Source organism: Artibeus jamaicensis, unplaced genomic scaffold (genome assembly GCF_021234435.1).
Source record: "Artibeus jamaicensis isolate MK-2021 breed Jamaican fruit bat unplaced genomic scaffold, CSHL_Jam_final contig_944, whole genome shotgun sequence".
Classification (NCBI taxonomy): domain Eukaryota; kingdom Metazoa; phylum Chordata; class Mammalia; order Chiroptera; family Phyllostomidae; genus Artibeus; species Artibeus jamaicensis.
Genome location: NW_026522020.1, coordinates 1,144,602 through 1,160,287, shown reverse-complemented (window position 1 = coordinate 1,160,287; position 15,686 = coordinate 1,144,602). Strand labels below are relative to the sequence as shown.

At 42.9% G+C, this 15,686-nt stretch overlaps 1 protein-coding gene across 5 annotated transcripts in view; it reads right to left on the bottom strand.

The window, feature by feature from the left end:
* The window catches only part of DIS3L2 (DIS3 like 3'-5' exoribonuclease 2), a 285,589-nt gene that overhangs the window by 174,937 nt on the left and 94,966 nt on the right, over positions 1–15,686 (bottom strand). For all 5 annotated transcript variants that reach the window (XM_053655254.1, XM_053655253.1, XM_053655255.1 and 2 more), the window contains 2 exons: positions 5,499–5,599; positions 3,590–3,837 (listed from right to left, as the gene is read on the bottom strand). In XM_053655254.1, the coding sequence (XP_053511229.1) occupies positions 3,590–3,837; positions 5,499–5,599 (349 nt within the window). The remainder of the gene's footprint in view (positions 1–3,589; positions 3,838–5,498; positions 5,600–15,686) is intronic.

The window sequence follows — 15,686 nt, the reverse complement described above, 5'->3', positions numbered from 1 at the left end:
CCTACCCAATCACCCAAGTTGGAAGCCGGGAAGTTCATCCAAGATTCTGTCCTCCTCCTTCATGCCCCATTTGCAATCGGTCATCATGCCTAGGAGAACTGACCTTCTTTGTCTCCTTTGAATCCTTGCCTTTTCCTGGTTTGTTTCCCTCACTGCAACTCCCCGCCCGCAGGTTCTCCCCATCTCCTCTTACCACAGGAGCCTCTCATGACTGCTTACTTCTGGTCATGTCCCCTCCCATCCGCTCTGGACTCCCAGTGAGTGAGCTGTTAGCCAAGAGGCTTCCATTCTCCAAGAAACAATCCTGGATTTCTCTCTTCATTCACCTCTTCTAAACTTCCAGAAAATTACTTTGTTCCTATGGAAGAACTTGCAATATTCTGCTTCATACTGTAATGGGAGCTCAAAGACACGGGCCTGAATTCAATCTGTCTGCTTTACCCACACTCCTTCACAGAGAGCTGAGCCCCACAGTCCCTGCTACCTGGGCATGGGACACTGGACCCCTACCTCTAGTGAAAACTACTGACCAGGGCATATACTGTCTCCAACCAGATCAGTAAGATTTTCTACCCTAGAAGTCCTGTAGTGTGATCTAGACTTCAGTATGTGACCTGCAGAGGACCAGCAGCACCACTCTGGGGCTGTGTAGGCCACTCAGCAGGTAGGTGGCTGCAGTGAAGAAAACAGTACAGCTTGTGTGTAGAAAGGGGTAGAGAAAGGATACCCCATGGTGGCTGGGCTTGTCAGGGTGGTTGAGAGAGAAGCTGCCACCTTGCTGCTTCTGAGATCTTCATGAGACCTGCCGAAACTCCTTGCCCTGATTAATCACCACTTGTATTTAAGTCAAGTAGGAGTCCATTTCTTAGAATTAATCCTGTGACATTTATGTACAAGTTCTTCTGCACTAAGCTGTAATTTCTTTGAATAAAGAAACCATAGCTGCCTACCATTCTATTTCTCATATAATACAGCACAGTGACTTACACATAGTTATCAGCACTTGTTTCATGAACTAAATTTTACTACAGAAGAAGTAAATGACTTTGGACTTGAATAATCAATATAAGAGTAGAGTGTAGGGGCAGGAAATAAATTCAGAAGAAGGGCTCTTTGGCTAAACCCTGTTTTTAGGCATAATTTCTGCAGAAGCTGAGCACACACGTTCACATTCACAACGAGCACTACCTTCCTGCTCCTGGCCGGACTGGCAAAGAGAGAAGACCCAGCCAGTCACAGCACAGTGTGTTCCAACTGGGAAGCAGTGACCTCAGTCCCTAAAGATCAGTAACTGATAGCCAGAACCAAATGGCAAGGCGACCACCAACGTGCTCAGCAGCTGCAGCCTGCGCCCCTCATGAGACAGACGTCATCTGAGAACCACATCATGGAAACCTGCCACATTGTACTTAAGATAAATTTTCTATTTTTCACATAGATTTTTAAAGGCATATTTCCATAAAAGATCATTTTTAATGTCTTTACAGTAAGGAGGCAGAGAAGGAGTTATCCAAGTTTTCCATCTGAGAATCTTCTAATGTTCTCATTTTTAAAATTACATAATTAACATGGTTATTATTTTTAAATATTCCTCATTTAAATTCAGCAAATGTCCTCACTACTTCAAAAGCTTGACTCCTTTTTCAAATATTATTGTACTTTACTTACAAGAAAAAAGAATTCTTGATGAAGTGATGGCTCAGCTGTTTAAAAAAACCTGCGAGGTCATTAGAGCACTAAAAGAAACTCACACCCGGAAGATTTCCTGACTACACCCTTAGAACTTGAAAACCAAGGAAGAAGTACAGTCAAGTACACACAATGTCTAAGACAGAAAGTCAGATACAAGACAAGGCGGGATTTCCTGCCTGATGTGAAAGTATCCCCTTTCCACTGCCAAGCAGAGCGTGGTAGCCGCAATCAACAGAGGCCAGGTGGCACTGCCACTATCGGGCTCTTTGAGTTGATGGTGAGAAACTGGCAAGCCTCTAAGAAGGACTACTTAGGGCTCAAGGGGTTGACGTCACTTCTGGATAATGAGTTCAGCTTAAAAATGATGACACTGCAATCACACCACTTGAGAGCAAAAAAGAAAGTGCAACTGTTCCCGAGTGGCTCTGAGATCCCACAGTCACACCGACCTTCCTGTCACCAAAGGAGCGGCACAGGGCAGTGTTACTAGATGGCACTGGGTGTGGCACACAGATTTGACTCGGCTCACTTCACGAGGCCCAAGGGGCTAAGCACAGAGCAGCGCATCGCGGCCCCCAGCCCAGCGCTTGCAACCACCGAGTGTTCCCAGGAGGCTCCACCCTTCACAGGGCCAGCAAGCAAGTCACCCAAACGGACAAAAAGTGTTAGAACAGACTTTTTTCTAGCTTGTATGCTTTTATTTTCATTTCCTGTGAAGCATAAACTAGACGCCATCAATGATAAAGAGCTAAAGATTTAGTTAAAACTTAAGGTTGCTTTTCTTTCCAAACGAATACCAACTGTCAGAAGAAAATAGGTACAGCATTTGATCAAACAGCTGGGTCCAGCAGTTTTCAGATCAAAATAAAGTGGCTATCCATGACGCTCTGTGCCTATGTAATCCATACGAATTTAGATTGTTTTCTGACAGCTCCCATAAAAAATATGGTACCCTTTTCCTGCTTACAATTACTGCCATACGTGAAACTTCTGAAGATCAGTACCAAAAAAGCACATCATTCAAACAAACCTTATTGATATTTAAAGCATGGGAGATTGGGGTGCCTGGCCTGGAACTTGCATATCTCAACACTAGTGTCTGAAAGGGGGCTCTGATTGTTTAATGTGATGAATTCTTTACAATTCACAGGTAACAAGCCAGGATTTGTGACATAAGAGGATATGTGCAAAGGGTCAGAATGTGCTGCCCCTGGTGTGGCTCAGTTGGTTGGAGTGTTGTTCCTTAAACTGAAAGGCCTCTGGTTCAATTCCTAATTAGGACACATGCCTGAGTTGCAGGTTTGGTCCCCAGGTGGGGTGGGTATGAGAGACAACCGACTGATGTTTCTCTCTCACCTTGATGTTTCTCTTCCTCCCTTCCCCTCTCTCTAAAAATCAATAAACATGCCCTTGGATGGGGATTAAAAAAAAACAAAATAAACAAATGTGCTTATATTTTATGTCAAAAAACGAAAACAGCCCTGGCTGGTGTAGCTCGGCGGACTGAGTGTGGGACTGTGAACTAAAGGGTTGCCAAATTTATTCCCAGTCAGGGCACATGCCTGTGTAGCGAGCCAGGTCCCCAATAAGGGTCGCACGAGAGGCAACCACATATTGATGTTACTCTCTCTGTCTTTCTCCTTCCCTTCCTCTCTCTGAAAATAAATAAATAAAATCTTTAAAACAACAAAAACAAACCAAAAAGGTGATTGCCTGGCAACGTGAGGTGACCACCTGAGGTGATAGCTAAGGTCTATTTCTTAAAAACCAAGACCAAAATATATCAAGTACTCACGCTTTAATAAAGAAATCATATTTTTTTTAAAAAGGTTACTGAAAGGCCTCCTAAACCAAGTTCTGTGTGGGATCTGTGGTTTTCTCACCAGAGTTCACCTACCCCAGGGCAAAATTGCTGTCCTCCTTCCAGTCCACGATGCGGCAGATGAATAGTGTGTTGGCATAATCTTTGGGCCGGGTCACAAATTCTCGAGGACAGTCCTTGAGAGGCACGTATATTCTAGGCACTCGGTGGTCCACAGGAGAAAACAGGGCATATTTCCTGAACAGTTCACTGTTCTTATCGGTCAGCAGTTTGAGGAAGCCGGTTGCTGCCCGAGAATGCTTTTTCTCCACGATGTAAACCACCTGCAAACACCAAAGACAAACTCAGTGCTGTTTATCTGCATGCAGGACCGGGTACAAGTCCGCAGGAAACTGTTCGGCCGACCAGCTGGGTCCCTCAGTTTTTCCAGGTCCATATGGAGTACCACTTAGTGAAACTGTGTGACCAAGTCATTGATATTTGCATTGGTGAGGGGACTGGGAAGTGCCCTGCTGCTTGCTACGCTGTTAGGAGACCCTAACTGTAATAGGTTGCCTTCCCGGTTTCCCTTTTTAGAATTCGCCTTTGGTTGTTTCTTGTTATTTTTCAGGGTTTAGAGTTGTACTTAGTAGGGAAGAGCAAGGAGAAACGAATCTATGGCATCTTGTCTAAACCAGAAGTCCTTGCTTCTTGTGTCAATATTTGACAGCATCAGAAGTGTATAAAGCAGCTTCACGTCACTTACGATTCTTATGTGAGCTGTCATAGAAATGGCTTTCCCACAGTGTAGGTTTCACATACGAGTGCTGTTTGGCCTTGTAATTTTAGTTTGAATTCATGAAGAAACTATCAAAAGAAAAAAGAACCCAGCCAGAAAGAGGGCACAGTTGGAGGGCAGTAGCAAATTACAAGCTCCATCTCCAGAGGGCTGCCTCTACTCAGCTCTGATTCAAAGTCATTTCAGAATGTGGGCCAGTGCTGCCGGATGTTTGGTTTTGTCAAAAGATGCCAGAGTTTGATTTTTTTTTATGTGAACACTCCAATTTTTTTTAATGTAAGCTACCAAGTCGAAATTTTTAAATACTGACAGGTCAAACAAAACACAAGTCTGTGAACCAGATCTAGCCCACAGGCTTCCCATTCGTTATAATCTTCCACACCTAGCATGACGCTGACATTTGGTTAGTATTCAAAATATATATTAAAATAAAGATCTAGGTAACTAACTGGATGAGCAATGGCAGTAACATGCATGCAATATAACTTAGAAATCCCTCATGTCACTACCCAAGAGATACTCTCCTGACCCACTTGCGAAACGGGTGGCAAAACCACACTCCCTGGTTAAAGGAGTGTGCCTGCGCATGCTTCCTCCACCGTGAGCTGTGTAGCTGGGGTCAGCTGTGTTTCACCCCATATCTGGCTATGGCACTAGTATAAGTAATTAAAAAATAAAACTGAATTATGCAAAACAACAGGATACAAAAACAATAGTCTTTGTTTCTGTGATAACTAAATTAAATACTTTGGAAAAACTAAGAAAGACTTCTTCAAAGCTTACTTATGAATTAGATATGGGCATGACAACAATAAAAAACCAGTGGGGTCAAAAACTACAAAAATCTAGTAGGGCTCGACACTAATATTGTTTCACCAATGCCTAAATTCTCACTCCACTCCAAATCACCCAAACTGGAAATCATACTTGCCACATTACAAGTGTGGTTAAACAGAAAAAATAATGTAGAACATCAATACACATACCCACACGCAAAGAAAATGCCTTGGCCCTTTATTCAAAGACAGGCAAATGAAGACATGTATATATTCAGAGTCATTTTAAAAAGCCTCTTTTTATGATACTCTGCTTCCTCTGACTATTCTAGCTGACCAACTACAGTGCTGAGAGTCACACGAGAAACCTCTGACAGGCAGCTCAGTGGACAGACATTCGGACAAATGGAGAAAATCCGTAGGCAATGACCTTTGCTGATCTTTGCAGCGACTTCTCTAGCACAGTGCTTGTGTCCTGTGGCATGGAGGTGCTCTTGTCTTTTGTAACTGGTGCACCGGCATCCTCTTGTCCTTGATTAAAAACGGAAAGAAAAAGAGAGAAGGGGAGGAATCAGTTACACGCATATCATTAGGCCTAATCTATTGGGCATAAAGACTCACGGGATTTTTAAATTCAGAACTACAAGAATTCTTGGATACCATTTTTACTCCCAAACTGCTCACTTTATCGAAACAGGAACCCAGGCCCCCAGTGGTCCGGTGACTTGGCTAAGGTCAATCACATCACCAACTTGCCTTAATGCTCACACTCAGCAGGCCACATTGTACCTATTTAACATTATTCACATGCTCAGCATCACACATGTGGACAGCGTCACACTAGTTTGAATTAACAAGTACCTATATGTCAAAATGCCAAAATAACTAGATAGTAAATACTGCCCCTGCCCACAATGAAGAATAGTCATAGGTTAATTTATTATGCACATCTGCTGAAATAAAACAAAATCAAAATAAATGCTAACTTTTAAAAGTACTTTGGTATCAGCCATAACAAACAAAATGGTAGGAAATAGATTATATTTATTAAATAAAAAATAAAAATGCCAACCTTTATTTTCCTGGCTTTCTTAGTGACATTATATAAAGAGTAAAGTACTTAAAGTCTTTTAATGTTTAACTTCCCCCTTTAAAAAAAACTTACAAAATGTACATTCACCCCAGAAACTGAGACCACGTCTCCCCAGTAAAGAGAGTCAGGTTCTGTACCAGAAGTACTAAAACCACTCATGAACAAAAGCAGCAAATTACATGCTTTTGAACACTTAATACTTTGTATTTTCATGTGTTACATTACACCACACCACAAAGTATTCTTAGCCGATTATACTGGAGTTTCTGGATTCTAAGGGTCACAACCAATTCACGTGGGACTCACTCCAGAGGGCTAAGAGACTTGTACTTACCATCATTTAGACATTACCAAGACTAGAATAAGTAAATTCTTTTCAGAACCAGCTGCCTCTTAGCAATACCTCAGCTTAAAGCCAGCTTTTACTGCTGTGGGCATCCCCTGAAAACACTGACATGATCTGACTTACTGGGGTTTAAGAATGGCCAACGGTTTGCTTTTCCATCTATGCTGAAATATCCCCACCACTGTGCCCACCGAAAGCAAAAGTCTCACTGTTTTCCAAAGTGAAAAAACAAACAAAAACCTTCCCATTGTTGATCACCCTGTTCATCAGTAAAACAGGGACAACATCCAAGTTCATCTTTTATCCTAGACCATATTTCAGAACTCGAAAATCATTGGCTACTTCCAGAACAACATCTCTTATACTCTTCAAAAAGAAACCACCCAAGTTGTTGATCTGTTCCATAACATATCTTGCCAGTGTTCTGCAGAACAAGGTATCAATTTGGGAAAGATTAGGGGCATGGAATTACCATGAACAAGCGCACTCTACCTAGTTATCTAATATCTGAGCTCTCAGTCCAAGAGCTGGCAGTCAACACAGGGTAGTGAGGGTTTTATCCCAAATCCCGGGCATACAGCTTCCTGTGGTAGTCACTAATGGCTCCATCTTATGACTGTTGCTTTAAATTCTACCTAACAAAAAGCAAGTCTTCAGTTCCAAAGGTGATGCCAGGTTGCATCCAAAGAAAGAGGGCAAGCCACAGCAGTGGGCCTAGTCATGATGTTCCAATATCACACCTGAATGTGACCTTTTCAGGTTCTGTGTTCATAAGAATGTCCTGGCAGAAATACAGCTAATAAGTTAACTAACAAATTAAACTAAGTTTTCAGCCCTGCGGGTGAGCATCACAGATGTGTGCAATAAATATGAAGAAAGACAATGCCAGTTAGAAAGGTGAGTCACCTTAATAGGCTTCCCACAACCGCATCTCACCACAATGAAGAGCAAAGCTGCCGACTTGATGAGAGAATCTATTGCACTGTTTAAGCACAAGATCACATATTTACTCATGTATTCCACGTGTGCTGATTGAGCACTGGGCACTGAGGATTCAGTGGCAAATAAAAGAAATACAGCCCCAGACCTTATAAAGCATATACCTTAATGTGGAAGTGAAATTCAATAAATAATCACTCAATAAACATAAAGTTGTAAGCTGTGATGAATGACAGGAAGGAAAAGTCCCTTAGGAGGAAGAGGAGAGGACATATGATTTACACCGAGAGGTCAGGGAGAGGCCCTGCGTGGAAGTGACACTTTGGCTGAGACCATGAAGATGGTGTGTGTGGGAATGAGGAAAGGAACCGAAGCGGGGGAGATGCCACTAGGGAAGAGGCAGAGGTGGGAAGGTCTTGTTACCTCCCAGGGAGAAGAAGGAAAAGAAGAGCATGAGGCTGGAGCACAGTGAGCAAAAACGTGCATAACAGGTGAGAATAACAGGCAGATGGAGTCAAATCAGGCGGAGCCTTCTAGGACTTAAGAATCCTGAATTTAAACCTAAACACAATGGGATGCTTGCTAAGAATTTTGTGCAAGAAAATGACACTGCCCAAGGTGAGATTCAAACAGGCTCTTACCTGCAGTAGTGCAGACATTGGGGATAGTGCCTACATGCAAGCATTGGAGATGGAATGGAAAGGAATTGTTTGAAGACCTATTTTGGAGTTGATCTAATAGACCTTGGTGAGCACTTGATATGAGAGTTTAGGCTTATTTCCAGCTTTTTAGCCTCTGCAGCTAGGATGATGAAGGAGGCATCATTATTGACAGGAAAGACTAAAGAATAAGGTGAAACTGAAGAGTTCTATTTCAGAGGCTCCATTTGAGAGGTCAGCTGTGAAAGCTTCAAGTGATAATGTTGGGAGACAGTTCAACACGAAGGTCTGGAACTCAAAAAGAGAGATCTGGTTGTGGCTTTAAATACAATGCTTGCGCTGAGAACTTCCACAATTATTAATTCTTTCCAGCCCAAGCTGCAGGAAAGAGATTCAAACCCAAGCCTGCTGAACTAAGTTCATGAAGCTCTTCTACTGCTATGTGCTCAAATGACAAGTAAAGCACTGTCACTGTCCCTGTCACTGGGAGGGAAGTAAAAGAACACTGCTTAGGAAGTAACTTGGGCTTTGAGGGATGTACAGATGTTATGAAGAGAGATGGGGAAGTTGAAGGGTATTTCAGGTAAAGGCCAGTGCTCGTGCAAAGGCCCAGAGCTGTGAGAGGGCCTGACACGGTAAAGGAGTAGTAAGAGATTTACTGTAGCTACTGACAGGTCAAGGCCACAAGTGCTGGGCTGGCAGGACCTGGGAGGGAGAGAGCAGCAAAGCCGACAGAGAGGTGGGATGGGTCTTGTGCCAGTGAGTCTCGTTACTGCCCATCATCCATTCTCTTCTTTCAGGATTAGCTGTGATGCTAAGCGGGGGCAACGAGAAAAAGAATTGGCCAAAAGGGTGTTTCATTCCATCCAATTAAAAGAGTGACAAACTCTGACAAATCTTTTTCCATTTCTGAATGAGGGGCCACAGAAATTTACAATTTCCAGAGAAATTCAATGAAAAGTATAATTGTTTTTCATAAATGAAAACATTTCCCTTCAGATCTCTCAAAATCAATCAACCAGGAAAACTTATTTCATGGGTCTCTGTCTCTCCAATGAAACGTAGAAATGACAACCCAAGTCCTCATAGGGGCAGGTGACATTCATGTTATAGCCACTTGCTACGCTGCACATCTGCCAGGCACAGTGAGTGTCAATGGTCATTGTAGGACCTTGCATCTAACCCCCGCCAGGGCCAAGGTGTGGGCACCAACGAGTCCCCTTCTTCACAAAATCCCCCCAAACAAGCCTCTCTCTCTCTCTGAAATAAAGCTAATGAAACTGCATGGTGCCAGAGCCTTTCCACAGTGTGTTCACACGCACTATGTCATGTGGTCCAGGCCGCAACTTCTTACCACAGGTAGGATGGGCACTGTCACCAGTTCTACCAAGGAAACAGGAGTAGAGAACAGACAGAGGCAGTCAACAACCGTATGCAGCGATCCTGGTGCTGAGCATGGTGATCTGCTCCCCACACGAGCAAGAATCAGAGCATCATGAAGAGAGCCATGGAAACCTACATCCAGATTCTGTGTAAGTGGTGATGGGACCCCCTGAGATGCTGGAGACAGCCCAGTAACGGTCCTGACTGTCAGTGGAGTGGCAGGCACTGCAAATGACGCTGTCTGTCCTCAAAGAGCTCATGTGCTAGACATGAGACAAAGATGACAACAGTGACAGTACATGGTGTTGATGGTGTTCTACAGATTCACCTTGATATGTCTAAGTTCAGGTTTTTTGAAAAACAATTCTACTTGCAATCACTAGTTTTCATAAATCTGTAGTTTAGTTCCTCAACTGCTATGGAAAAATCTCAGCCATTAACTTTCAACTTCTTCTCTGCTCATTTCCTTTCTCACCTCTTTGTGTGACTCTAAGTGAACTTTGATGTTCTCTATTCTCTCTCTGTGGTGTCTATTTGTCTTCCCGGATAAATTTTTCTTTATGTCTTCCCGTTTGTTTTCTCTTCAGCTTTATCCACTCTTCTCTTAAATCCATCCACTGAGGTTTTTTCTTTAAACTCAAATACATACTTTTCCTTATTCAGTGAGTTTTTCATTTCATTACAGGTCTGTTCATTTCTAGAAGTTTTATTTCATTCCTTTTCTAATTTGCTGTGTCCCATTTCACAGTTTCCTTTGCAGATATCTTCAGACTTATCTCTTATTTCTTAAAACACAGCTTTTCTAGGATGGGCATGATTCCAGCATCTGATGACGTTTATAAGAGGCTGTTTCTGTTGTTTGTGGTTGCTGGTGCTTCTTTCCTTGGGATACAATTCCCTTACGTGCTGAATAATTTGATGCTGCCAAGGTTGAGAAAATTTTCCTTTTGACAGAATGTCCACTTGATCTTGCCAGATACCTGAAGGTACTACCAGCCCTTACACCCATTCCAGACTTGAGATTCCATGGATGACCGGTCAGGATGAATCTGGGCTATAATTCCAGCCATAGCTGGAACGTCTCAGGTCTGCCTCCCCCTGATGGAAGACAGCCATTTGGAATCCCAGCTTCACGTAAGCAGTCTGGGCTTTATTTGTGTTCCCTACAATTGCTGGTCAGACCTGCAATGGTGCCTGGGTTCTCCACTTCAGTTTTAACCTGGAATGCCTGTCAGCTCTGAGATGCTTTAAAAATAAGGGTTTGGGGGTTTTTTGGTTTTGGGTTTTTTTGTTTTATCCAACTATTTCTGGTTGTTTCTGTAGGAGGTGTGTGTCTGAGTAACAGCCCACCATAACTATTAAGAAAAAGTTCTTAGGACCTTTTTATTTCTTTGTATATAAGAAGTGTTTTTCAGGTGGCTGTGTAGAGCACATCTGGGAAGCGGTGACAGGGGTGAGGTCAGGAGAAGGGGCACTGGGGACGTGTACAGGAAACACAGAAGGAAACAGTATGGAAGCTGCACTGACAGTGCCCGGTGCCACACTGAGGCAGACGCACAAGAGATGGAGAGAAGAGACAGGTAGTCTCACATTTATTTTTCTCAACAACCCCATGAGGGAAGTATTACTATTCTGATTTTCAGAGATCAGCAATCAGCAGATCAAAGCGGTAAAGTAACTCATCCCAGGGTTCATCCAAGGATATATGGTTAGTAGAGGGCGGCCATAACCCAGTATAACTCCACATCCAAACTCTTCCCACCACAGCAGGGTGAGATCCGGAGGGAAGACCGGTGGACGTCAGAGGGTTCCAGTAGGGATAGGTGTGTTGCTGACAATTTTATAACTCAGTTGTAGGCGGACATCGAAGGATTTTAAATTTTAGACGATGCCAAGTGACAAATAGCTCTTATATAATTTCACTGTGTGTACCCACAGAGTAAGATACAATAAAAGCATAAACTTCAGAGTCACAAGACCTAAATTCAAAATTATGTGGCTTTGAACCAGTTCTTGCTTCCCTTTGAACTTCCTCCTCTGTGAATCAGGAACAGTTTATGTGAGTCCTGTTTACATGTAGGCTCTGGCACAAAGTACATGACCAAAAGTTGTTCTACGTTATTAATGCTGTTGTTATTAGCTCTTGCAGTAAATTCTGAGTGAATCCAACCCTGTTGCCCTCAGCACAACTGAACAGGACTGGTGTATAGAACAATGGCTATATTATAAAATGTGTCACATTTCATCATCTGTCTAATGTAACCCATTTACAGGGTTAATGGGAAGATCAAATGAAATCAATGTGTGTATAAGTGCCACAGTGGCTAGAACACTGTAAGCACACAATAACTGCTATGTAATATACACACTTAAATCATGCATACCTTTCTGTATGGCTGGTACATTCTGTCTGAAGTAAGAAGAGGCAAGAAATGGCACTCTCTAGAGAGGGAGAGACCAGGCCAACACATGAAGTCTGTATTTATCCCAAAGGCAATGGAGAGGTACAGAAGAAACTAGGCAGGAGACAAACACAATTTATATTGTAAGAAGCTCACAATGGTTGTTATATGGGGAACAGATTAAGGAGAAGTGAGACTGGAGGCAGAAAGGCCACTTAGCAGGCTGCAATAAACCAGACCAGTGGCAAAACTGACACGACTGTTTAGATGCTCGAGGGGAATTGGAGGTGGTAGGGGTTACACCGGGTCCAGTAAGCAAGGGGAAAAACTGCCTCATTTCCTCACAACTGAAATTCTCAGACTATGTTCCCTGACCAGCAGCAGCATCACCTGGAAATCTCGAGGGGATATGAGTTCAGTTGGGACCTAGTAAGTGCGAGGTGTTAGAGAAAGAAACGAAGGCGTCATCTGTATACAGAGGGCAGGTGAGTAAGTGAACCGGCCCCTCACAAGTGGCTCAGAATTAGAAAGGCAGCAAGTATAGGACAGAACCATAAGGAACACCAACATTGAAGAAAGCACAAGTTGAAAAGTCTGCATGGAGACTAAGGCATGGTCAGAAACATGAGAGAAAAATTAGGCTGATGTGGGGTCAGAGAAGCAAAGAAAAGCAAGTGATTCGATAGGAAAAGCATGGTCAGCAGTGTGGCCTCAGTGACAAGTTAACAGGTGACCCTACTGAGACTGATTTTGAAGGAAGAAAGGAAATGAAGTCAGAATGATGTGCATGGGGAACTGAGTGGGGAGGTGGACTGCAGAGAAGAGGGCGTGAACTAGGCTCCGGAAGTCTGGCTGTGAAGCAGTAGAATAATACAGGGTGGTAGCTCTAGAGAGAGAGAGACAAGGTTTCCATTATTTTATTTTTTTAAGATAAGGGAGGCTTGGACATGGTTCATTGCTGATGGGAAGAAACCACTAAAGAAGGTGCGGTCACAGAGGACACAATTAGGAAAGGGAGAGGTCCCTGGGTAGGAAGGGATGGGATCCAGAACCCAGGGGAAAGGATTAACTTCAGGCAGAAGAACAGAAAGAGGCCAGCTTCATTGTATCAAAGTAAATGAAGGAGGGGACAAGTCTGGACACAAGCCACTTGTAAGTCTGCTGGCTGAAAGCTGAGGGGGCACAAGGAGGCAGCTGTCATTTTCTCTGAAACATAGAAGCCAAACTCGCCTGTCAGAAAGTGCTAGGGGAGGCGGAGGATATACACTACATTCAGAACTGTGTTCCGCAATTGCAGGTGAGCATCAAATGCAAATGGCAACTCAAAACAGCAGCTGAACATGCCAAACACAGTTATGTGATTTACATACAGTACTACACTTAATAGTCTCCAATAATCCAAAAAGGGAGGCAGAGAGTATGATGCCAATTTTAGAGATAAGGGAAATGGGGGTCACAAAGGTCAAACAGCATGCTTGCCTATGGTTACTAGCTGGAAAATGACATGGGCAGGACTCAAACCAGAATCTCACGAATGCCAACACCTTATCCTCTTCCCATGATGCCACTCAACCTTGAAGATCTGAAATGGATGGATGGACATGAGAATGGAAAAGAACGCACGACTTTGGAGAGACCTGCCTGAGTGATGAGGCGCAGGGAGAAACCAATCAACTCTGGGGTACATTTCAATTTGATGTGACAGTGAAATATAAGCACGATGATGTCGTCTAACCAAAGTGGAGACATGATTCCACACCTTGAAGATTGGAAATATGAATTAAGATGATAACATTTTCTGAGTAGACAAATGTGTAGAGACTGGGGAGAAATGACTTAATACACTAAAAGTAACAGGCAAGAAGGGGCTGGAAAGAAGTATTCCAAGTCATGAAATGCAAAGACCTACATCCAAGATTGCTCTATCCAGCAAAGCTTTCATTTAGAATGGAAGGACAGATAAAGTGCTTCTCAGATAAGATCAAATTCAAGGAGTTCATCATCACCAAGCCCTTATTATATGAAATGTTAAAGGAACTTATCTAAGAAAAAGAAGATAAAAAAGATGAACAGTGAAAGGACAGCAAACTCACAGTTATTAACAACCACACCTAAAACAAAAGCAAACTAAGAGGACAGCTAAATCAGGAGCAGAACCATAGAAATGAAGATCACATGGAGGGTTAGCAACAGGGGAGTGGGAGGAGGAGAAGGGGGAAGAAGGTACAGAAAATAAGTAGCATAGACGGTAGGTAGAAAATAGATAGGGGGGAGGGCAAGAATAGTAGGGGAAATATAGAATCTAAAGAACTTGAGACACGTGGTCATAAACTAAAGGGGGAGAATGGTGGGGACGGGGGGGGTAGGGTGGAGGGGAATGAAGGGGGGAAATAGAACAACTGCAATGGCATAATTAATAAAATATATTTTAAAAAAGAGTAACAGGATGAACAAAAGAAGGAAAACTAATATTCAAGCATCAAAAGGAAAAAGTTGCCTTTACTACTCAATTATCCTGCCCTGTTCCAACTTACAGATCAGTGAGAAATTAAGGAGGGAGGTGCTCTTTGTGGCGGGACTCGGTCACCCCTCTCATCAGGGCGACCATGCAGATGCCTTCGGTTCCTAAGTGGGAGCTGAGACCTGGTCTGCACGGCTTTCAGGCCTGGGCCTGAGTCCCCCACAGGGTCGTCTTCTTAGAGGGCGCTTCGCACTGATTCCTGTTCCTAGCTGCTAACTGTATTAAGTACATCATCAACGCCCTCCTGCTTTTCTCAGAGCACTCTCTGCTCCAAATCTTTCTCTTGCCCAGGAGAAACCACTTTCAAATTTCTCTCTATTAAAACTTTAATTGGCTTTTAGCCTCATGGCTCCCAAAAGACCCAAAAGTAGGCACACACACTTACGTGCTCCCATCTCCAGCTTTAACTTACTGATTCTGCAGCTTTCCCAACAAATGATGATTCCTCCAAGTTTAAGTTGACCTCCGTGAGTTTTACTTATAAAAGGCCAAGCATCACACCTTACAACACCAGAAGCAGTGTTTACTAAAATCAAACTGGTGTTGCTTTACCTGCCTTCCAAGAACTATTTATCAAAACTACAAAAAATGAAAAGGTGCTAAGCTACCACAGAGTTAAGAATGGCCTCAAAACTTGGGAAGCTGGACTAGAAGGGTTCTGCCATGTTTTGAGTCTGCAATCCCCCATATATCAAACTTGTATTATATTTTTCCTATATTCCAAGACTCTTACAGCACATGCGATACCTCATCCTACTGAACATCAACAGGGATAATGAGATCCAGCCCACCACCTGGGTGAAACAAACAAGCAAAAAATGAAAACATCACTTCTGCAAGAGCTGGTCCTCTTTATCAATTCATTTGCTCCCACCTAATAATAGCAGGACCACAAAGTGATCATGACCAGACAAAAAAAAAAGAGTTTAAAGAAGTTAATTTTTATTGACTGAATCACTTTTGAGGTCCACAGGCCCCCTAGGAAACAGAACAATGCACTGATCCGAAACAGCTAATGTTTAAAGCATCTTTGATGGAAAACTGTTTTTCCTTAATAAGGTAGCAAGTCTAGCTCTACATGCAAATCAGACTAAGGCAAATCACTCCACCCAGGTTATATAGACATGGATGAATCATTGCTTTTGATGCCAAATTGGCAAATCTGAAGGTTTTATAATGGATCTTTTGTGGCTGTGGTAGAGAAAAAGAACTCAGGTGTTAATCAGGAGAGTGACTAGATTTGTCCTTCTTCAGTTTCAAAAAAGGAAAGGGGGA